The following is a 24,415-nucleotide window of genomic DNA, read 5'->3' as shown; positions in this document are numbered from 1 at the left end:
CTTCTCTCAGTCAGCCAGTCGGTAGTATTGATTTAACCCCTACCGAGAAGCAGCATGGCTTAGTGGCAAGAGCCTGGGCTTGGGAGTCAGAGGTCATGGGTTCTAATCCCGGCTCTGCCACTTATCAGCTGTGTGACTTTGGGCAAGTCACTTAACTTCACTGTGCCTCAGTTCCCTCATCAGTAAAATGGGGATTAAGACTATGAGCCCCACGTGAGACAGACACTGTGTCCAACCTGATTACCTTGTATCTATCCCAGCTCTTAGAACAGTGCTTGGCACATAGCGCTTAACAAATACCAACTTTTCTTCTTTAATTTTATTTTTACTGTGTTCAGAGCACTGAACTAAGAGGAAGGGCTTCAAACTTCAAACAACCCTTCCCAAAACCCATCACCCTGTCAGCCCCTCTGCAGCCCGACTCTCTCTCCCCAGGGATTGGCTTGTATCTCTCCAGCTCCCTCCTGGCCCTTTTCCTCCTCCCGCCCCTGTGTCTGATCTGACCTGACGCTAGCCCCTCCCATAGCCCAGCCTGAGTAGCTGGTTGCTTCCTGGGAGCTGTCGCGGAGCCGGTTGACGTGCTTGGCAGTGACCCACACAGAGGCAGGTTCTACTGGAAACTCCTCAAACATGCCTATGCCCCTCCTCCATAAAATTCAGTCACTCATTCAGTAGAATTTATTGAGCATGTACAGTGTGCAGAGCACTGTATTAAGCGTTTGGGAGAGTACACTTTAACAATAAACAGACACTTCCCTGCCCACGGTGAGTTTACAGTCTAGAGGGGGATTGTGAGCAGTGACTGGTTGCTACCCCAGCTCTATTTCCTGCCATTTTTCTTGGGGCAGGTTTTGATTCTGGCTGTCTCTAATCTCACCTTTTCACAATAAGCACACCTACTTACACATCAAGTCTTCCAGTTCCACTAGGAGGTGCACAGGTGAGTCACCAGTAAATCCTTCCGGGGATTACTACCCGGAATTACTGACGAGGAATTGAAGCTCAGGGAAATGAGACTGACTGAAGGTTACTTAACAGTTTGGTGAAAAGTCAGGGAAGAGTTCCCGATCCTCTGCCGAAAGCAATCAGTTTGGCTCAGTGGAAAGAGCCCGGGCTTGGAAGTAAGAGGTCATGGGTCCTAATCAACTGTATATATCTTCATCATCCTATTTAGTTTGTTTATTAATGAGATGTACATCACCCTGATTCTATTTATTTGCCATTGTTTTTATGAGATGTTCTTCCCCCTGACTCTATTGCCATTGTTCTTGTCTGCCTGTCTCCCCCGATGAGACTGTAAGCCCGTCAAAGGGCAAGGACTGTATCTGTTGCCGATTTGTACATTCCAAGCGCTTAGTACAGTGCTCTACACATAGTAAGCGCTCAATAAATACTATAGAATGAATGAATGAATAATCCCGGCTCTGCTGCTTGCCAGCTGCGTTACTCTGGGCAAGTCACGTAACTTCTCTGGGCCTCAGTTACCTCATCTGTAAAATGAGGATTAAAACTGTGAGCCCCACGTGGGACAACCTGGTCACCTTGTATTCCCCCAATGCTTAGAACAGTGCTTGGCACCTAGTAAGCACTTAACAATTACCACCACCATTGTTATTATATCTTATTTTCAGAGGCCATCACCCAGTGACTGTCAAAGCTCTTTTCTTTAATGCAACAGCTTACCTCACTTTTCGGCCTCGTAACCTACTTATAGTCAGATGGCTATTATGAAAACCCCTCTGGAAATGAATGACTGATCTTTAGAGACCCACGGAATTGAAATCCGGCTCAACGGAGCCTGTGCATTTCTGTAGGGAAGGGTGCAGAAGTTTGATCTTGCATTTACAATTGCCCTCAGGGAGGAACGGATCTGATTTCTAGTGAGCTTGTGGAGCTTTGCTAAGAGATGGATCCAGAGCGAAATCACTCTGCTCTGGGGAGAGTGGGGAGCCGGCAAAACTTGAGTCTATTTTGGGTGGATTTTTTTGACATTCATTTATTTTTTGTAAGATATTGGAAGGTAGTGATCATCTCTTTTACTTCTCCTGTACTCTGCCAACAACCTAGTGCCTGCCTTCACCCAAGAGGTGCTCAATAAATGCGGGCCTCCCTCTTTGTACAAACTGTTTTGCAACGTTGCCTTTTTGTCGTAAAGATGGTGTTTTTTGCAGGGCTCTCGCTTTGAGGTAGCACCGCAGAGTTTACTTTGGCTTTAACACATGTCTTGGTCTCCCCCTCCATCTTTGAAGTATTTTGACTGACTTGATTTACGAAAGCCCACTCACTGCCCTTTAGCATCAGATAATGACAGATCTTTGAAGCAGAGATAATGGGAGAGTGCCAATCTGTTAGTGAGATGCCTTTTTGCTACATATGTAGTTGTCCTTCAGATTTAAAGAAGACACCACTGATGCTGAATGAAGTTCACCTCTGATTTTTTCTCGGGGGGTCAGGGAGGGGCTTTATAGGGTGTGAAAGCAAACATCTTGAAATCGATAATTCAGTCAACCAAGACAAATCCATGAGCTATTGAACCTAGTAAGTACCTATCAACTCTGGAGCCCAGGATGGGCTGTAGGTGGAAAAAAAATTGGGAGTCTTGTGTGGGTCCTGACACCCATTACCCTTGGCATAAAGGTTCCCTGTTAGTTGAGGATCACAGAGGTCACAATTGTGAGCAAATGCCATACACTCTCTTCTTATGAAGAACATTACCTACAAAGATGAGTTTGTTTTGGTTTTCAAATTAAATTGAAATTGCCATTAAGTAATGCCAACATTCCTTTCTAAAACTTCCAGTTGCTGACTCACAAAGCAGCTTCCAGGCTAGTTACTGAGGAAATTGGTTAATGCTCTTCTTATAGGACAACTTAGTCTCAGCCCTTGTGATTATATCAGTATATAGAAAATTGGCATATCAGTCCATCTATCCTACTTATTTCTTCTCCTTTTCCATCTATTTCACCCTTCCTTACTCTGCCGTTATCTGCCCTATTTTTGTTCTCCTTTCTGCCCCTCACTCTCTGTAAATACTTAGTATCCTTGCCTGTGTCCCTCACTAGATCATAAACTCCTTGAGGGCAGCGCCCATACGTTTTGCTTCTGTTGTAGAATGTGCCCATATGCTTCAGGCACTTATTCAGTACCGGTGATATAAAAACTTGGGGCTAAAACATCCAGCCACAATAGTCGGAGAAGTGTCGGGAGTTATCACCAAGCAGATGGAAAAAATAGCCACTGAAAAATGCAGCCGGCTTAAAGGCATTTCCCAGGCTTTTGAACTCTATTTTGTGATTAATTTGACAGAGGCATGGAGGACCCAGCAATGTCCTGCGTGATGCATGTCTGGTCGCTATTGTTCTGGACCCCAGAATCAAACAAGAAATCATCAAGAAATTCATTAAGCAGCACCTGTCAGAGTATTTGGTGCTATTTCAGGAAAACCAAGACGTAAGTATTGGCCAGCCCAGCAAGGTGCCCAGTCTGAATTTCAGTGACCGATGCTCTAGAGGTAGAGAGTGTTCTCGGTGTCTAGTGATTTAGTACTCTATCAGCTCTACCGTCTTGTAGTATTGATTCGCTGATCTGGGGCCGCAGGAGATTGAATAGATGTAAAATCTACCATTTCCTTCCCCAAACGCAAAAGAATTGGGAGAGAAGCAGGTGCTTTTGTGAATATTAATGTGTCCAAGTACCAGAGTGTTTAAAGCTCTCAATAAATACGATTGATTTTATTTCGTCTCTAAGGTGGCCTGGCTAGACAAAATCGACAGACGCTATGCCTGGATTAAGCGCCAGCTTGTGGACTACGAGGAAAAATATGGGCGTATGTTTCCTCAGGAGTGGTACATGACTGAGCGGATTGCCGTAGAATTCTGTCATGTCACAAGGTAACTGAAAAATCACCAATTTAGTAATTCGGTAATAACCCTTTGAGTTATACGCCCGATCCAGATTATGCTCCTGATCCCAAATCACCTCATATCCACTGGGTTTCAGAGTTCTCCACCAAAGTAAGCGCTTAACAAATACCATTATTATTATCTTCCGTTCAATCCCCCAGCTCTAGGGTAACCAGGGATATTTTTGTTCCCTCATCTGTGGTTCTTTTCCTTGCCTCTGAGACTACCCCCTTGCCTAGGATGGCTTGCCGTCTTCACGTCACCCAACCATGTCCTTCAACACCCTTCAGATTCTGACTCCAACTCATTTCCTCTGGTCGACTTTTCTGGGTCCCAGGAAGCTCCCCGACTCTCTCCCTTACCCTTACTGAGAGTCACAGTATGGATGGATAATGCACCCGACCTACCCCCTTTCTGAACACACACGAACCTCCTCCCCTTGTCTCCTTAAAGCAACCAATAAGAAACCCCTCATGACAGTTTCTTTCTTCAGGCCAAGGAGTGTGTAGTCAGTCAGTAGCCTCTCAAAAAAAAAAGTTGAAAATTGTTTTTGTAAGAGGGTTATTGCCCAGGGGCAAGTAAAAAAGAATATATTGGAAACTGGATAGACTTTCATTCACTGATGCGCTGAAGGGAGTGTTATTTCCCTTAGAGATGCTGATTAGCACAAGAAAGAGTGAGTTTCTTGAGCTACCTTAGCTGATTCTCATTAATCTGCACCCACCCCCACCCCCCCGCCCCAACAGTCTCACTGAAATAACTCTGAAAAACGAAGCCCTCTGGAGACTGGAAGTATGCAGGCGCCAACGGGGCCCTATAAACGTCAGAACTTGCTATTGTTCCCTGTCAGAGGGACTGTTCTTGCCAAGCTTTCATTGTTCACGTTTTGGCTAAAATCCCCACAGATATCAGAACCTCAAACAAACTCAGAGCCTCTGTCTGAATTTTGTTGTTCAGTTACTGTGGGAAGGTGGTCAGAGCTTACTATTTATTAAGTGCTCGTGATGTGACTTAACAGGAAATACAGATAACAGGCTCAGGCTCCTCCCCCACCCCCTAGCCTTTCAGTTGATTTATTGAGTGCTTACACTGTGTCCAGAACACACTGCCCCATGCCCTTGCAGAGTAGAAGGAACATTGATGGCAGGTTGCAATGCCAGGGTTCTGCCCACAGATGCCGGAAGCTCTGTGCGGAGGAGCCAAGACTAAACTTGGGCAAGCCCTGGAATAAATTAAGCCCTGGCTGACTGTCTCCCTGATTTTCTTAGGATGGCTCCCACCTCAACTGCCAGTTTCTCCTCTCCCCTGCATCATTTGAGAGGATTTTTAGACTAGTGGTTGATGAGTTGTTTTTTTTATTTTGTTTTTAGTACTAGTCCCAAAGCCCCTAGTATAGACCCTCCCTCATTTGTCCCTAGGTTCACATGGGTCTAGTTGTAGAGTAATAGATGATTATTATCACTTTTACCATTATTATTGTTATATATTGGTTGAGTGCTTACTATGTGTCAAGCACTGTTCTAAGAGTTTGGAGTAGATACAAGTTAATGAGTTTGGACACAGTCCTTGTCCTACATGGGGTTCCGTCTAATGAATCTAATAGTAGCGACGCAGTAGCCGAAGCCCTCAGCCCCTGTTTTTCCAATCTGATGTTAAATGTTTTTGTCTTCAATGTGCCAGGCGCTGTACTAAGCGCTGGCATAGATGCAAGCTAATCGGTTTGGATACAGTCCCTGTCTCACATGGGGATCCCAGTCTCAATCCTCATTTAACAGAAGAGGGACCCAAGGCACGGAGACATGAAGTGACTTGACAGAGTCATACAGCAGACACGCGACAGAGCCGGGATTAGAAACCAGGTCCTCCGACTCCCAGGCCCGTGCTCTTTCCACTAGGCTAAGCTGCTTCTCAGATTTCATCTGAAATCTAATTTTGAGAATATGTTTCTATTTCCTGGAAACGACCCCAAGATGGTAGTGGGCGAGGTGATTGGAAATGACTACAAGTGTTTTTCCGAAGCTAGGAGAAGGCTATTTGCCTTTTCCCTTTGCAATTAAACCGTGTGGTGTTTTGTTGAAGGGTGGAACTCGCCAAGATCATGTGCACCCGTGCTAAAGAAATTGAAGTGAAGCTGCTTTTGTTTGCCATTCAGAGGACGACAAATTTCGAAGGACTGCTGGCTAAGCGCTTCTCGGGCTGCACCTTGTCTGACGGGGCCCCGGTAAGAACTTCTCTAAAGCTGGAGTCTGAACCGTTGTAAACACACACAGGTAATCAGTGGTATTTATGGAGTGCTTACTGTGTACAGAGTACTATACTACGCACTCGGGAAACTATGTTAGAGGAAGAGGACTCCATCTTTGTGTAGCTCGGTGGAAAGAGCCCGGGCTTGGGAGTCAGAGGTCATGGGTTCGAATTCCGGCTCTGCCATTTGTCAGCTGTGTTACTGTGGGCAAGTCACTTAACTTCTCTGTGCCTCAGTTACCTCATCTGTAAAATGGGGATGAAGACTGTGAGCCTCAAGTGGGGCAACCTGATTCCCTTGTGTCTCCCCCGGCGCTTAGAACAGTGCTGTGCACATAGTAAGCACTTAACAAATACCAACATTATTATCCTTGCCCTCAAGGAGCTCACAATATAGCAACCCCACGGCCGGATTCCTTTTAGAATCGTTGATATATGTAGATTGATTTCCCTCCTCAGTGACGTACTTTAGTTTAGGGGAAAAGCGACAGTATGAAGTGGTCACTTAAAGTGGTAGCTCCTTGAGGTCAGGGACAGTGTGATTGTCCCATTCCGATATCTAATACCTAGCACACTGTGAGACCAGGATACGTATTAATTGATGGTGAGCGAGCTGCTAATTTGGGGTGCTGACAGTTTTAACTCCTGACCCCTTCTTGGCAAGGATTTCCAGTAGTCTGCAAATGAAAGTGCCAAAATAAAAAACCAATGTTTGAATACAATGTAAGTACGCCCACTGGCTTGATTAGTGGCCTGGTCTTGTTCAAGATGGATAGCTCAGGGCTAGGAGGAACAGATTGGAGAAATGTTATACTGAATAAAGTAGCCTTTAGGCTAAATTAAAGCCTAAGATTGTTTGACACCTACTCGTACATTCGCAGCACATTTCTTCATTTCTTCGTTGCCTTTGGGTCTGTGGAAATCATGGATTCCGAAGAGTTATATAGTAGAGACTTTGACAGTCACTTCACATTTTGATTTAAGCCATTGCACATAAACTTTTTTCCCATAAACAGCAAATCTCTTCTAAATATTGTATCAGGCAAAGCGACTGCTTTAATAGTGAAGATTTGCAACAGAAGTGGCAGGGAAAGGAGAAACAACAAAGAAAAAATAGAGAAGTTTCACAAAAGGAAAGGAAGTGGTACACAATTTATGTCTACCTACCTCCCCATTTTCTTAAAGTTGCTTTACGGCAGAGGCTGGGTATTTTAATCAATCAGTGGCATTTTCTGAGTGCTTACTATTTACAGAACACTGTACTAAGCGCTTGGGAGAGTATAATACAAAATAATTGGGAGATACATTCCCTGTCAACATCAAACTTAGGGTCTAGAGGGGGAGTACTTTAATTGTGCTTTCCCAAGCCCCTGGGCGAAGTGCTGTGCACCCAGTAGGAATTAAGTAATACTGTCACTATCAGCAGTTATTTCCTATAAATGATGATGATGGTGGTATTTAAGTGCTGACTATGTGCCAGGCACTGAACTAAGCATGGAGGTGAATACAAGCAAATTGAGTTGGACACAATTCCTGTCCCTTATGGGGCTCATAATCTGTACCCCCATTTTACTGATGAGATACTGAGGCACAGAGAATGCCCTCCCTCCTCAAATCCTACAATTACTCAACCCCCCTTCAAAGCCTTATTGAAGGCACATCTCCTCCAAGAGGCTTTCCCTGACTAAGCCTCCCTTTTCTCTTCTCCCACTCCCTTCTGTATCACCCTGACTTGCCCCCTTTATTCATACCCTCTCCCAGCCCCATAGCACATATGTATGCACCTATAATTTATTTATATTAATGTCTGTCTCCCCACCTCTAGACTTTAAGCTCATTGTGGGCAGGGAATGTGAATGTGTCTGTTTATTGTTGTATTGTACTCTCCCAAGCGCTTAGGACAGTCCTCTGCACACAGTAAGTGCTCAATAAATAGGATTGAATGAATGAATGAAAATAAAGTGAGTGGTCCAAGGTCACACAGCAGACAAATGGTGGAGCTGCGATTAGAACCCATGAGTCCCAGGCCTGTGGTCTCTCCACTACGACTCTGGGGAGATGTAACAAAAGTAAAAGTGGGGTGCCCCTGCTTAGGGCGTGAGCCCCTCGTGGAGCCAGACTGTTGAATTATTATTATTTTTTTTGGATACAATTGTTCCACGTTGTATATGGAAGAATTCACTTTGCATTTTGGACAGGTGGCTGTTAGGGACTGTCCTTCCAACCATGTGCAGCCGCCAGCATCGAACGTGATGTCAGAAGAAGTGGTCGTGCTCACGCCCAAGGCATCAGTTGAGTTGAGGCACATTCGTTCATTCAATCATATTTATCAAGCGCTTACTGCTCTCTGATGCCAGTTTTCCTTAATACAGACCTCGTCAAGAACAGAACCTCCCGACACACACTGTAGGAAAACTGAGGGTTCTTAGCCCAGTTCTTAGCGCAGCACTTTACATACCATAAGTGCTCAATAAATACCACATTGAACTATCCCAAGCGCTTGGTACTGTACTTTGCACACAGTAAATTCTCAGTAAATGCCATCGATTTATTCATCGATCAAGCTAAAGAAACTGCCCGAGTCGATATGGATATCCCTCTGGTTACAGCAAGAGCCTCATCTCCTCCTGGCAGACTTGCTAACTTGGAAATGGGGTTGAATTTTCCTAGAATCCATTTTTTGGATCTTAATTCAATTATGGAAGAAATTATCTATCAAATAATTTGGCCTTCCTGAGCATGCCAAAAAGCAACTGTTGTAACAAGAATAACATAAAAGAGGAGATTCTTTTAAAAAGGGAAAATGTGGTTCATTTTCCTGGCAAGTTCCCTCTCTCTCTCTCTCCTTTTGATTTCATCTAGCCTTTCTGAGCTGGCGGATTGGGTCATTTGAGTTGTCTAATATCTACGCTTGAAATTCTGTCTGGGGCCGGGAGCCTTCAATCTGGGGTAACGAGAGGGGTGGAAGGAGGCCGGTTTAAAAGGAGAGCACCGGCTCTTACCGTAGGAATCAAGTGGTGAGACTTGCAGCTAGCTTCCCGATAAGATGGATTTCCAACTTCTTCATAACCAATCGATCCCAAAGCAGTTTGGCCCATCGGCGTTCGAAGCACATCATCCGTTTCGTGTACTGTACTGTAATGGACACCAAGATTGTTTTGCCTTTAAGGACTGATGCTGGCAAGAGGTCTTTGTTGCTAAGTCCCTCTTAGTCCTTATTCTGTGAATAGTCCTTTTCTGGCAGGCTGATTCAGGATTGGCTGGTTGTAGGTGGAGAGTACCCCGGAGTCTGATGGCTCCTTTTGAAAATTTGAGTCTGTCTTCCAAGCTCAGGGTTTCCACACTGCTATCCACCGAGTCCTGTGGCCCAGCCACAATTTCCTGAGTTCTTGTCAACCCAATCAGCCTCCCCTGAGCACAGAGGTGGCTTAGCATCGGAGAGCTTTGTGTCGGATGTATTGTTTTCTGCTAAATTTCTCCACCGGGTCCTGCCTTGGAGCAGTTTTTTTACCAGGTCTCGCCCTTCTGCCCGAGTGATTCTAGGAGATGGCCTGAGAAACTTCAAGACCATTAGCTCTGTTCGAGCCTGTCAGGCACCCCTGAACCCACCTGTACCAGTTAAAACCCAAGAGGTCAGCAGAGCCCACTGAGATTCCTCAATCGGTAACTGGACTGATCCAGAATGGAACACCCGAAGCATAGTAAACCCAGAAGCAGCTCCAGGATCCCCTAAAACCCCTTGGTGGCTTGGGTGGCCTCCTTTACCCAGTGGTTCAGGGTAGTAAAACCTTCGTGTTCTTGCTGCCTGAAACCAAGCTCTGTACGTGATTGGGTTTCCTCATCTAAAGAGAGGAAGAGCTCGGTCAATCATTTGCCAAAATTTAGATCTCACAAATCAGGGTGACAACTATATTTGCTCCTTCATTGATGTTGAACTCCTGGATATGAATCACACGTGATCGACTTCACTGTTGTGGTGTTTTCAAGCTTAGACTTTTGGGGGGGCCCTATCTAACTGCCTCTCTTCTCATCTCCTCCCCTCTCACCTCCTGCCTTCCTACTCCCCTCCCCCCAACTTCCATCAATCTGGGAGAAACTGTTTTCTAAAAGCCTAACTCTTTTCAGTCCGTGGAAATGTGTTTTCTTTCATCAAAATGTATAGTGTGGGGATTTATAATATCAGGATTTGAAATGTTGCCTGACAGTTATGTCATTTTGATCTCCCTTCTGGCTAGCACACAAATTATGGGAAAGTTGGCAATTGGTCGACTTAAGCTATTTCAGGATTTGTGAGCCTTTCTGCAACCTCAGAGAATAACATGCTTGAGTTGTGTGCTTGTGGGGACCCGCTTTCTTCATCTTTGTCTCTTTCCAGCTGTCAGTTAAAAATATAGAGGGTGTTTAATTTGGGTTTTCAAATAAGTTCAGAGCGCTATTTATGGGGTGTATGCTTGCATAGAACACTTGGCCATGCACAGTGCGACGATGTGTCAACTTGCATAAATCTGTCCAGTGGAAGAGAGGGTTGACTGATGGATATTAGAATAATAAAGCATAGGCTTAAAAGACAGGGAAATAAAAGTGATCCCTTGTTTTAACTAGCCCTACTATTCATTCCACTCTCTGAGTCTGAAGACGGGCCTCCTTTGGCTGGGGCTGAGAGTACCTGAATTTCACCCTGCAGTAATTGTAAGCTAACTCCTGATGAAGAGCCTGGCCAATTGATTAATTTGGGATCCACACCGAATTGATCATTCTAATATCTATCAACAGCCAAAGCCAGGTGTAGAGAATACTATAAATTATGCCTGGTTCATTCATTTTTAAAGCATCATCTTAACTTACATTATTTACAGTTTTTCTTTGTCATTCTTCACGACTACCCTGTGAGGCAGTTCAATACTGTTAGCCATAGCTCACAGATGCTGAGGTCTAAATTGAAGAATCACTTTAAGACCTGCCCAGTGTTACACAGTACGTCTGTGGTGGAATCAGGATTGAAACCCACAGCTGTTTTAGTCAGGCTGCCTCGCCTCTTTACATCAGATCTCCTTTATCTGTGTTAAAGGAAATGGGTAAGTGGCCCAGATAGTACTTAACAACCCATAATATAAAGCCAGGCAGATGTTTGGTGCCTGAGCGAGGTAGGGATCTGGTGGGGGTCGGGAGGGAGGCAGCTCTGAGATATTGGAGGCTGGAGGGAAGGACTGGTGTGGCCGGTGGACTCTGCTGTAGCAGGAGAGGAGTATGTTGCAGGAAAGGCAGATTTGCAGGTGCTGAGGGTTTAAGGAGTCGGGCGTGGGTAACCCACAAAGTGGATAATCCACTGGGTTATATTGAGTTGATGGTTTTTCCAGTCGTGGGACTGCCCAGACTGTTTGCACATCTCCCTGAGAATGCCATTGTGCAATATCAGGAATAAACTGCGGATCCCCATCTTAGCCAGTGTTTTCCTTCAGGAAGACAAGTATTGTGGTAAGAGCAAAAACGGTTCCAACCGAAGAAGATTAAAAAAATCTGGTGCCCCATAGTTTTACTAGCCCTTCTCATAGTGATCAGTGTCTCATAAAGGTGTACCTAAAATCAGCCAACACAATAGCACAGAGAAGCAGTGTGGCTCAGTGGAAAGAGCACGGGCTTTGGAGTCAGAGATCATGGGTTCGAATCCCAGCTCTGTCACTTGTCAGCTGTGTGATTGTGGGCAAGTCACTTAACTTCTCTGTGCCTCAGTTACCTCATCTGTAAAATGGGGATTAAAACTGTGAGCCAACCTGATTCCCTTGTGTCTACCCCAGCACTTAGAACAATGCTCTGCACAAAGTAAGCGATTAACAAATACCATTATTATTATTATTATTAATAGCCTTAAGAAAAACAATTCAGGGTACTGATGCTGTGGGTTATAATTTTATATTTTCACTACTATGCTTACCTGTTTGTTGACGAATTTCCTTGGGTTTTGAGCTACCCAGGCCTCAATCACGTGGCTCAAACTAACTGAGACCTCCAAAAAGCAGAAGGTAAAGGGAAGGAAGGGGAGTTCTGGGAGAAAATAAGAAAAAAAAATTATTATCTTTTGTCCTTTTGTTAGAAAAAACTGGAAGCCCCAACTCCTAACACCAACCCATTCTTGGAAGATGAATCTGGACTTGAGATGGAAGAACTGGTCTTGGAGAAAGGGGACTTGGACCAAGTAAGTTTCCAACAAATATCCGTTGTTTTCAGTTCATTAATATTTAGCTGGTGGTTGTTTCTGAAAATCCCTTAACACCATGTACACTAAAAGTGACCCCACGAGCAGCTTAATACGTTGATGGTCTGCCCGAAAGCAGCCTCTGTGTTTTTAGAGCATCCCTCTCTCGAAGATACAATGAGGGTTAGATAAGGACTTGGTCAAAACAGCCCCTTCTGACTGCACATGTCCAGGGTGAGGACCTTTAGTGTTTTCCCCACTGGGAGGTTAGCTATATATGTGTGTGTGTGTATGTTCCACTTTTCAATGAACCCATCCGAGGGACAGACAGTTCTTTTCTGTTTCATGCTTCATCCACTGAAGAGGTTAGCAGAGTTGTTTCTGCAGATGGCGTGAGAGGCTGGAAGGCCCTTATTAGTTGTTCAACTCCAAGGGGACTTACCACCTAGTTAGGGTGAACAGATCTCTTTTGGGATGTAAAGCGAGCATTTTGCATCCAATAGCTGTTGTGGAGGAAAGACCAATATCACTTTCAGAGAAGAGTTCCAGAGCTTGGTCGCACTTCAGTTTCAATCATTGGTATGTACTGCGTGGTTACTGTATGCCAAGCTCCGTACTAGGTTCTTGGGAGAGAATGGAAACAACAGAGATAGTAGACACATTTCCTGCCCACCAGGAGTATACAGTCTAGAGGGGGACATAGAACCACTTGCAATTTCCTCTTCTTTAATTTGTAGAGAGGTCTTCTGTTCAGAATTACTTTTTTTCGTTTTGAGAGAGACAAAGGGAGAGAGAGGTCAGAGCCGTAAATTTAATTTTTCTCTTTTTTTTGCTGGATTAATGGTCCCTCTCTGTTAATTATCTGATCTTGGCAGCTGGAGTATGTTTTTGACAGTTTTGGCCCAGCCTCTTAGTGTATGTTTCCAAGCACCTAGTCCAGTGCTCTGCACAGAAGGTGGTCACATCATACTGAGGACAATGACGGTAATCATGAAGGTGCCCTCATCCACCAAAGACCCTCTCAGTGGGCTTCCTACCAAGCTAGCCCTGCTCCCGACCACCATAATAAAAGCCATGAGCTCTGAAGGCAGCAGCCAAGAGGTAGGGATAGCATCTGGAGTAGTGGGAAGGGGAGAAGCCACCACTGCAATTCAAGTTGAGTTCAAGCCCCATAAGTGGTATTTATTGAGCGCTTACTGTGTCTAGAGCATTGCGCCAAGGGCTTGGGAGAGTATCCTACAATAGCATTGGTAGACATGATCCCTACCTTCAAGGCGCTTGCAGTCTCCTGGGGGAAGAACTTCTCCCTCCCTCATTCTCTCTGCTCCCCTTAGCCTTTGGACTCTGAGATTTCAGAGGCATCTCTTGGGGTCAGTAAATTTGGTCCCTTTCCTTTTCTTTCCCTTGATGTGATGCTTGGTGGGAGAAGGCAGTCAGCCTGACATGGAAGCAGGTGATCAGAAGGGTTTGGGATGTTTTTTTTGCTTTTTAATTGTACTCGTAAGCACTTACTGTATGTCAAGTACTGATCTAAACGCTGGGGCAGATTCAAGGAAATCAGGTCAGACACAGTCCCTGTCCCACATGGGGCTCACAGTTTAAGGGTTTTAAGTCAATGAAGAGATAAGAAGGGCAGGAAGGGTATTCAAAAAGAGTGAAAAAGCAGGGAAAGAAATGAGGAACCAGTGGTGAAGAATGCACCCTTCTGGTGATCCGAGCAGTTGGATTTAATCTGTTTACATTGGATAGCAATAAAAGGAAATGGGGCCAGCTGCAGACCTCCTTACTGTGACAACAGTAACCTTTTATTATTCCATCAACCTCCAGGAGGAAATAGCTTAAACATCTGCAGCTTTTGGACAAAATTCACACACTCAGAAATTCAGCCCGATGCTACTGGGAAATGATTTAGTATCCTTTAAGCCGAGCGGTGACCACTGCGGGAGCCGCAGAATGCAAAAATGAGACACGCAATTTGTGCTGGAATCCCAACAGAGACTACCTGACCATCCAGCTTCGTGATGGATGCAGATATCCCTGGAGCGGCCATTTCTGGCCCCGATTCACAAGGCCCCCGGGGAGAACCTCAGAAAAGAGATAGCTCTGGAAAACCCACCCATTGCTTGCCCACTGTTGGCTTGCCCTGAAGAGTCCCCCCGGTGTTTTGTCAACATCCCCGTGAGAATGTAAACTCTCCGTCCACGAGGAGCATGTCTTCTTCCTCTGTTGTAGTCTCCCAATGATTGGTACAGTGCACAGCACACTGAAGGCACCCAGTAAATACTGAGGAGTGGGTGGTGGGTGGGCTTGTAACCAGGAAGTCAGTAAACAGGAAACTCAGGGCACAGGTTCATCTACAAGATCTTAGCCAAGGGTGACTTTGGGGCTGAGATTCTGGGTTGTCAGTTCACTAGCTAACCGTCGCTTTGGGGAAGGTTGTAGAATCTTCTCTCTGAAAGTAGTCCTGCAGAAACAGACTTTTCTTGATCCTTTTTTAATCTCTAGGCCTGTGGGATCCATGTTAATCCTGAAACCCCCAGGTTGGAGGCTTCACTCTGGATTTGGGGTCAACTATGTTGATCGCATGACCAAGCGTCAGCGTCCTTCCCTGTGGAAAGTCAGAGAAGCCATAATGTTACCCCTCGACGCTTTGGGCAGCTCCAGCTAGTTCGTTCAGGAAATGTTGAACGGTTGCTCATCTGCAAAATGAAATATGTAGGAAAAGGCTCTTAACCCTTCCCAAGGATTTTTGTATTCCAATATCATAGCTTTTGGTTGTTTTATCCTATTTATAAGAAGAATGGGTTCAACTCTCTGGTTTGCATTGCTGCGCCTTGGGAGCCTCGAAGGAAAAGGTCACCTCCCTCTGTCACTTCCCTAAGTCCTTAGCTGCTCTGCTTTCTCCCTATGCCTCTCTACGCGGTTTTGAGAGGATAGGGAGAAGCTAAGCATTGGTGGCCCCCTTAATGGCCAAACCACCACCATGTGTCTGTCCCTCCCTGGTTCTCTCCACTAACCACATTTTTTGTGTCTGGAATTTGGCCCCTGAATCATCAGTATTGATTAAGCATCTACTGAGTGCAGAAGTCTGTACCAGGGACTTGGGAAACATTCCGAAGGAATATAAGACACAGTCATTGTTCTCATGCGTAAAATTCAATGTGGACAATAAGCAGGCCAAGATTAATGAATGTACAGTAGTGAAAAAAATATAAGAAGAGAGATAAAAACACATGTGGGTAAATAAATCAATAACAGACAGACGAGTGCTGAGGTGACTGAGCGAATGACACAATCAGGAAAGTGGGGGATTAATCTGAGGCCGTCTCCTGGAAGAGGTACTTTTTAAAAAGTCTTTGAAGGAGAGGAGGGATGTGGTTTGGCAAATTTGAGCGGGGTGAACAGGAACAATGAACTGGGAAGCACAAAGCCAAGAGCAAGAAGCCACCAGGAGATTTGCGAAAAACAATGAAGGGGATAGAGCAAAAGAGAGCAGATAGGGAAGACTGTGAATACATTGTGAGCAGGGAACGTGTCTGCCGACTCTGTTGTGTTGTACTCTCCCAATGCTTAATACAGTGCCCTGCACACAGAAAGCCCTCTATAAATGTGATTGATTAATTGAAGGGGGAACCAACTTATGGGCAACTTGGAAGCTGACAGTCCTTATGCAAGAAGCAATGGGGGAGCCACTGGAGATCTTTGATGAGAGAAGTGATTTGCTCCAGTTGGTTTTGTAGAAAAATAATATGTGCCTGGAGGCTGGTAGACGTGTCATGGAGACTGTTACAATAATGAGACTAGTAAACTCCCCCAAAGCAGGAAGAGGACCACATCTTTTACCCTTCCAAGAGCTTAGAACAGTGCTTTGTATGTAGTGGGTGCTCGATGATGATGATGATGGTATGTTAAGCGCTTACTCTGTGGCAAACACTGTACTAAGCACTGGAGTAGATACAAGATAATTGAGTCCCATATGGGGCTCCTCTAAGTGGGAGGGAGAACAAGTATTGAGTCCCCATTTCGCATATGAGGGAACTGAGGCACCGAGAAGTTAAATGACTCACCCAAGGTCATACAGCAGGCACGTGGTGGAGCTGGAATTAGATCCCAGGTTCTCTGACTCCTGGATCCGAACTCTTTCCACTAGGCCTTGCTTTTTCTAAATATTATTGATTGGTTCTTTCTACCCACCTCAATACCTCCCTCCCCACCCATACACACACATGATGGAAAAAAAACCCCAAAAACTATTGATTAAACTAGGATGGTGCTTATAAGGGTGGGGTGGGAGGAACTGATAGGTGAAATATTATTGAGGAAGAACTAAAAAATCTTGGAATCCATTTGAAGTTGGAAGGTAAATTATAGAAGAGGGCATCTAGGTGAAAAATTGTGGGACTGAGAAACTAGTGTGACTATCAACAGCGATAAGAAACTTAAGTAGAGATTCATTTATTCATTCAGTCGTATTTATTGAGTGCTTACTCTGTGCAGAGCACTGTACTAAGCGCTTGGAAAGTACCATTCAGCAATTAAGAGAGACAGTCCCTGCCCACACCAGGCTTACAGTCTAGAAGATCTACTACAGAAGATGAGCTTTGGACAGTTTTGAGGTAACATTCTTGGGGTGTCTGCAGGAAAAGAATGTGTCCTTCTTCTCATTATCATTATTTATTGACTGTCTACTGCGTGCATAGTATTTTATGAAAACCCCTCAAGGAGTTTATGATATAATGGGGTAGGCAGGCAGATTGTATTTATATATATAAATATAAATAATAGAATTTATATTTAATTTATATATAATTATATTTATAATATATATAAAGTGGGAAGGAAAGGAAGTACAGGTACAAATAACAGTGATAAAAATGAATAGATAAATGGAATACTCTGGCCTTAACTAGAATGCAGGTGTCAGGAGCAAGAGTATTCCATTTATTCATTCTTTGGCTTACTTTTTTAGTATCGTGCTTGGTTCTGCCCCTTCTGCAGGGTCTTGAAACAGCCCTTTTGTCTTACCGTTCAAGGGCCAGAATCAAGCTCCATCCGCCAGCTGCACTGAAAGGCCAGATCCTGCTCCCTGCCAAGCAATTTTGGGCCGAGTCATACTTTGCTGGCATTTGACTCCAGATCCAAGAATTTTAGGAAAGCCGAGATGAATAAATATCTTCATCATCAGTGCCTCAGAGACCTCTGTTTACTCTTCGTTGGGCATTTGGCAAAGGCTGGGCTCATGAAGAAGATCTCCCAGTGTGCCTGCACTTCCAAAAAGACACCTAATGTTCTGGATGCACATTTGATTAGAAACAAAATCCCCTAACTGGGATTCTCACCAGGAGAGGCTCATTTTGAGAGCAAAACGAAATCTTTCTTCATACCACGCGATCGAAGAAGATGATGTTGGCTGATTATTCCCAGGCTTTGGCAAACTTTAAGTGCAGGGGACTTGGTCACTGGAGTTGGGTTTGGGTAGCGACCGCCCTTGACCTAAGCTCTCACTATCTCGGGGTGAAAGTGGGGCTTGAGATATATTCTTTTTTAATTTTTGTGGAGAGAGGCCAAATGTTTCAGATTCTTTTCTCTCTTCTAGCCAAAGAAGCCTAAAGTTCCAGATAACCCTTTCCATGGCTTAATTTCCAAATGTTTCGAACCTCATCTCAACGTGTATATCGAGTCCCAGGACAAGTGAGTGAACGTTTCCACTGTTCTGTCACCTTTGTCTTTGATTCACTATCAACCGTGGGGTGTTGCCACATTCTGCTGATTTAAACTGCACAATAGTGCACTCCAGATGCGAGGGGAAAGGGACAGCGTTCATCGGCCCCTGAGAATCTGTTAAGGGCATTTCATTTCCTGAACATTAGAGGCTGTGAATTTTACAGCTTGTTTGCGAACATAAATCACAGGGGTTTGAGTGTGGCTTGTGGGAGTCTACCATGGAGGCTCCCAATTACTGGGGCTAAGACCCTAAATAGCTCCAGATCCTTCACAAGTCCTGAAAACACGAACATACACACAGACACTGAGAAAGCAAAATAATGTACTCTTGCTTAGATACTGATTGCAGTCACTCAAGCCTCCCTGAAAAAGTACCCAAAAGTTAGCCTGTGGAATTTCTTGCTAGTCATCATCATCATTATCATTATAATGATGTATTGTGGGTTTCATTAAGCACTATGTGCCAAGCACGATACTAAGTGCTGGGGAAGATATGAGATAATCAGGTGGGACTCAGTCTGAGAGGAAGAACAACATGACCTAGAAGAGCAAGGGCTGGGGAGTCAGAGGACTTGAGTTCTCATCCCAGCTCTGCCACTTGTCTGCTCTATGACTGTGGGCAAGTCGCTGAACTTCTCTACGCCTCAGTTACCTCATTTGTAAAATGGAGATTAAGATGGTGAGCCCCACATGAGACAGACTGTGTCAGACCTGATTAGCTTGCATCTACCCCAGCGCTTAGCATAGTACCTGGCACATGGTAAACGCTTAACAAATACCACTTAAAAAGAACCCCATGTAATAATAATGTTGGTATTTGTTAAGCGCTTACTATGTGCAGAGCACTGTTCTAAGCGCTGGGGTAGATAGAGGGTAATCAGATTGCCCCACATGAGGCTCACAGTCTTAATTCCCCTTTTACAGATGAGGTAACTGAGGCACAGCGAAGTTAAGCGACTTGCCCACAGTCACACAGCTGGCAAGTGGCAGAGCCGGGATTTTCCTGCCTCTAGTCTCAGCCCTAAGTGGAAGAAGCTGTTGGTGATGATGATGATGCTACTGCTAAATATCCTTGGGAAGTAAGAAGGATGATGATAATAACAATAATGGTGTTTGTTCAGCTCTTAGTATGTGCTGGGCACTGTACTAAGCGCTGGGGTGAATACAAGCCAATCGTGATGGACACAGTTCCTGTTCCACGTGGGGCTCACAGTCTTGATCCCCATTTTACAAATGAGGGAACTGAGACACAGAGAAGTGAAGCGTCTTGCCCAAGGTCACACAGCAGACAAGTGGTGAAGTTGGGATTAGAACCCATGACCTTTTGACTTCCAGGCCCATGTTCTTTCCGCTACACCACGCTGCTTCTTGATAAGCAGGACTGACTCTGCTGAGGCAGTAGGAGGGAGCAGAGCAGCGCTGAGGCGGGGCTTTGGTTACCTATGAGGGGCCTTCTGGGGAAGACGAGCAGGTGGTGGGCTCAAGGGGTAGAATGTTATGGTTGCAGGAGGGCCAAGGGGCTCCAGATGGGACAACTTGAACACTGAACACTATGTCCTGGCTTAGAAGAAAAAAAAGAGCAAGGTTGTACATGTTTTCCTTCGTTGCTGCAGGCCACAGAAAGGGCTCTGAGTTGTTGGCATTGAATCCCAGCTGTATTTAGAGGCTTAAGAGCAAATTAAGATGCACTACCGGATTTTACCTTATTTTTAGTTTTATTAGAGTCTAATCGGGCCATCTTATGAAATATTTTGAATCCTGTTTGGAATTTAACTTATAATGCCCCAATGAGGGAAAGAATGGAGTCACGTAACTGAATAGAAAATACAGTCAGTAACATTTTTCCTAATATACAAATGCTCTGACATTTCTGATTGTGAGATTCCCAACCCTACGCACGGTCAGCAATACATTTCACACTTGGTTGTCTTTTCTATGTCAGTGGTTTTGCCCCTTGCTGCTCCTATTTCTGTTTTCAGTGATCTGAACATCATTCGAGTCCATGGATGCGTCCTTTTTGTCTTTCTTTTATTTGAGAGGTGGAAGATCTTGCAAGTGATCACAAACTGTTGTCTGATGCCCACTCTGAACAGCAGTTGACCATTGCGTTTTAGCCCTGCCCCTTCCACGTGGTCAGTAACTTCTTCTTAGTTCCCAACACTACTAAACCCACCTGTGGGTTGGAATCCTTTATAATGTTCAGTTTGTCTTTATAAACTGCATCTCGATGTTTCTTCCTCTCTGTTGGTGTTCTTCAGTGTTCAGGGCATCCTAGGCATTGATGATGATATCCACATTTCTTTTGTTTTTAGACAGCATAGGTTGGTACCTGGTATTTAGCCTTTTTCAACTGGAAATCAAGTACGACAACATGCATGGCTTGTCAGTGAAAGTGAAATAGATCTAGTGAGTAGGTTGAGAAAGAACTACCCGTTTCTGGAGTTTGATTTGGGGCAAATCCTAGATTTGAGACCCACGCCGGGCCCTGCTGCCAATCATCTCTTTGGCATCTAGGGTCATTGTGGGCAGGGAATGTGTCTGTTTATTGTTATATTGTACTCTCCCAAGTGCTTAGTTCAGTGCTTTGCACACAGTTAAGCGCTCAATAAATACTATGAGTGAATGAATGGATCCTCTGGTAGCCAAGAGGCTTGTTTGCGCGGTGTGCTAGCAAAGACTCAAACTAGCAAAAGTGTGGACAGAGGCAAGTGATTATACTTTTTAAGACATGAGCCAACTCTCATCTGCTTGGGTACATCACCTCATCATCAAAAAAGAGCCCTGAAGAATTTAGCTTACAATAGTGATAAGTGTAGTACTTTTTATGTGTTGAATGTTCTTCTGCAAGCACTGTGAAGAGCTTGACACTTGCTGTTTCACTTATATTAGCAGGAAGTGGTCTTCATTATTCCCATTTTACAGAAGGAAGCCATGATGTGGAGAGGTGAAAGCTATGTCCGTACTAAGTGGCTCTCCTCCTGAGTAGGTAGAAATTTGCCTAGCGGGTATTCAGGGGATCTGGGTCACCCATCAGCATGAGGCTCTTTCAGGTGGAAACAGGCTAAACAGGTTGAGAGAGTTGCAGGTGGCTGTATGGGCAGATCCAAAATCAGCAGAACTGGTTTAAAGCTAATTTACACAAAATAATTCCAGTATCATTGTCAAGAGCTGGATTGATCACCTACTGTGTGCACAACACTGCTAGGCGAATGGAGATCATCCCTGACCATGCTGAGCTTACTGTCTAATGGGGAAAAAAAGTACAGGAAATATTTCTCTTGTGTGCTTAGGGGATGGTTGAGGTGGCCCAACCAGGGTCAGGCATGAGGAAGTTGTCTGGAAATGCCCCTCGAGCAAGAACTTTTTAGAGGGGCTCTGAAGAGAGGTTGGGGGGATACGGGAAGAGTGTGTGTGTGTGGTGGGGGCTGTGTGGTCATTATTGGTTGGAACAGGGGGTGAGAGGGTATATCCAAGCACTTATCCCATCCCATCTTGATTATTGCATCCCCCTCTTCGCTGAACTCCCTGACTCCTGTCCCTCCCCACTCCAGTCCTCACTTCACTCTGCTGCCCAGATCATTTTTCTAAAAACCATTCAGACCATATTTCCCTACTCCTTCAACACCTCCAGCGGTTGCCCATCCGCCGCCTCATCAAACAGAAACGCCTTCCCATCGGCTTTAGAGCACTAAATCACCTTGCCCCCTCGTTCCTTATCTCGCTGATTTCCTACTGCAGCCCGGCCTGCACACTTCACTCCTCTAGCACCAACTTACTCACTTTATCTTTGTTTTGTCTGCCTCACCGCCAACCCCTTGCCTTCCTCTGACCTGGAACTCCCTCCCCCTCATATACATCAGACCACCACTCTCCCCATCTTCTTAAAATCACATCTCCTCCAAGACCCCTTCCCTGACTATGCCCTCATTTTTCCTCCTCCCTCTCCTCCGTGTCGCCTATGTACTTGGCTCTGTTCCCTTTAACACTTAATAGTCCCTCCTCCTTAAGCCACAGCACTTATATACATAGCCATAGTTTATTTTATTGTCCATCTCTCCTTCTAGACTGTTAGCTCCTTGTGACAAGGGATCGTATCCAGCATCTCTTTTGTACTGTGCTCTCCCAAGTGCTTGGTACAGTGCTGTGCTCTCAGAAAGCACTCAAGAACTATTGATTGAAGGAGCTTACGCTCCCATCCCATTTCCCCTCGGAGTGAGTTGGGGTGTCTCCAGTGGGTGAGGGATTGGGCCAGTCTAGCACAGTGGTCCAGGCCCAGGCCCTGGTCAAGCTTAGTCCAGCCTTGGGCAGGCCCTGCCCCAAATGGCTACTCAGCAGACCACCCTGCTTGGGTACTTTTTCAAGTCTTTGTAGTGGATTAGTGGGTGTCTGTTTCCTAAACTGCCTCAGAGATTGAAGTGGGCGATGGAGACAGCTTTCGCCCTGCAAATAAAATCCCCCAGGGGATAATGTAATCCTATACCTTCTAACCCTCCCAGTTCAGGCTTCTCATGGGATTGTTTTCTTCTATTTTTTTCCCACCACCACCCACTTCCTGAGATGTTTCATATTAGCCTTCCCATCCCAGAAAACAGAATTTGAAGAAAAACCACCTCATTAGCCAAAAAAAAGGGCTCGCCTCTGTGCCTAACATTTTTCCCGTGATTGCACTTTTAAAGCATCTGTTTTCCTGCTCTCCAATTATCAGATGTAATTCAGGCAGTTGAGCATCTGAGCGGTGGTTAGGCATACTGGTTGGACAAGATCTTTTTTTTTTATTGTTGTTGCCATTCGCTGGGGCAGAAAACAGATGGACCCCCTTTTCTGGCAAATTGTTTCCGCACCAACTGCAGGAACCGGAGAACCAACGTCAGTGGTGATTGAATAAGAGACATCTGAAAAAAACTTGATTGCATTTTGGGATATCAGGTTTCAACTCAACCCAATTGGATCGGATGTCAGCCCCTCTCCCCTTTCCAGCCATGACTCCTTTGAACACCGAGGCGTAATATCCTCAAATACTTGATTTTGCAAAGCCCAAATGGCCGAGCTCATAAGTGTCCAAAGCACATGATCGAGAATACTGTATCCCCTCGAATACAACCAGCCTGAATCTTACAGTGGTTTTTGCATATTAGGGTGAGAGCCGCCCCCTTGGTTTGGGGACATTTGGGTGTAATTTCTATCATCATCATCATCATCAACAATGGTATTTATTGAGCGCTTGCTGTGTACAGGGCACTGTACTAAGCACTTGAGAGAGAACAGCGAGGAAACGGTACAATGGCACCAGGGAAGCAGTCGAAGTTATTCACGAGCCTGGTCCCTGGGAGAGGTGGTATAGCCCTGCATCCGGAGCGAGCTCTGGAAGCCTAGCGTACAGGGGAAGGGGAGACGATGAGGAGGAAGGAACCCTAAAAGAAGAGAGGAGTAGAAAGAGGGACCCTGAAAGGGCGGAAGAAAGGAATGTTCCCCATGTAGTTTCTTCCCTGAGTCTGTTTTCCCATTTGGATCGTGTGCTTCATCAGGGGTGACTCATGAATTTTAGTTAGTTTGCCAGCCCTGCCCTCCTAGTGCCATCTCTAGTGGCTGAACCAAGTACGGGCAGTCAGAACCCCACCCCACCCTGGAAACTCCTTGCCCTCTTCCCAGAACAGAGTGGGCGTGAGAGGCTTTGGGCCTCTGGCAGGAGAGATACCACGAGCATCTGGCTACACCTCCCGCTCTTCTTCCTCGCAAGCCCCCCCCCCCCCCAAAAAAACAGAGGAGGTAGGAAAGGAAAGTGGATTGGAAGGAGGGATAAGGAGTGGGAGAGAAAATGGGGAAATGAGTCAGAGGGGGCAAAAGGGGTCTGAACAGAGACGAGGGAGAGCGTAAGTGGAGGAAGAGAGTGATTCAGAGAAATCAATCCATCGTATTTATCGAGCGTTAACTGCGTGCAGTAGATGTACGAGGGATTGGAAAGAAAAGATGAAGAGATCAGGAATAGGAATCAAATCAAAACAAAATGGCACCCAGTCCTCAGCACCAGCCCTGTCACTTTTGCTGCCACCACTCTCACCTTCTTTCACTCCAACCCAGGAGAGGCAAGGCAGGTTGAGATAGGAACCCTCCCACCTCGACTCATCACTCTGAGGGCCTCCTTAGACTCCATTCTGCCCTCTTGTCTCCCATTATCCTCACTCTGCCTGGGCAATGGACATGCCTGGCCAACAGGTGTCCTATTTTAGGTATCCTCTGAACCAAAGGAGAGCAGCATTGGGGCAAGAAAGATAGTTGGGTAAGCAGATAGGTGCCTCAAGAAATATATGCCGGAGTTATCAGTGTGGGCAACCTTTTTCTTCTCCACCAATTG

The 24,415-nt window shown here is 45.3% G+C and overlaps 1 protein-coding gene across 2 annotated transcripts in view; it reads left to right on the top strand.

Moving 5' to 3' along the window:
* Positions 1-24,415, top strand: part of VPS53 (VPS53 subunit of GARP complex) — a 115,707-nt gene that overhangs the window by 53,392 nt on the left and 37,900 nt on the right. For both annotated transcript variants that reach the window (XM_001513697.4, XM_029081994.2), the window contains 5 exons: positions 3,307-3,450; positions 3,748-3,890; positions 5,982-6,123; positions 12,238-12,339; positions 17,936-18,030. In XM_001513697.4, the coding sequence (XP_001513747.1) occupies positions 3,307-3,450; positions 3,748-3,890; positions 5,982-6,123; positions 12,238-12,339; positions 17,936-18,030 (626 nt within the window). The remainder of the gene's footprint in view (positions 1-3,306; positions 3,451-3,747; positions 3,891-5,981; positions 6,124-12,237; positions 12,340-17,935; positions 18,031-24,415) is intronic.

The sequence above is a fragment of the Ornithorhynchus anatinus genome, chromosome 17, assembly GCF_004115215.2.
Source record: "Ornithorhynchus anatinus isolate Pmale09 chromosome 17, mOrnAna1.pri.v4, whole genome shotgun sequence".
Lineage (NCBI taxonomy): Eukaryota > Metazoa > Chordata > Mammalia > Monotremata > Ornithorhynchidae > Ornithorhynchus > Ornithorhynchus anatinus.
Note: the sequence above shows the minus strand (reverse complement) of the source record. Positions and strands in the feature narration are given on the sequence as shown.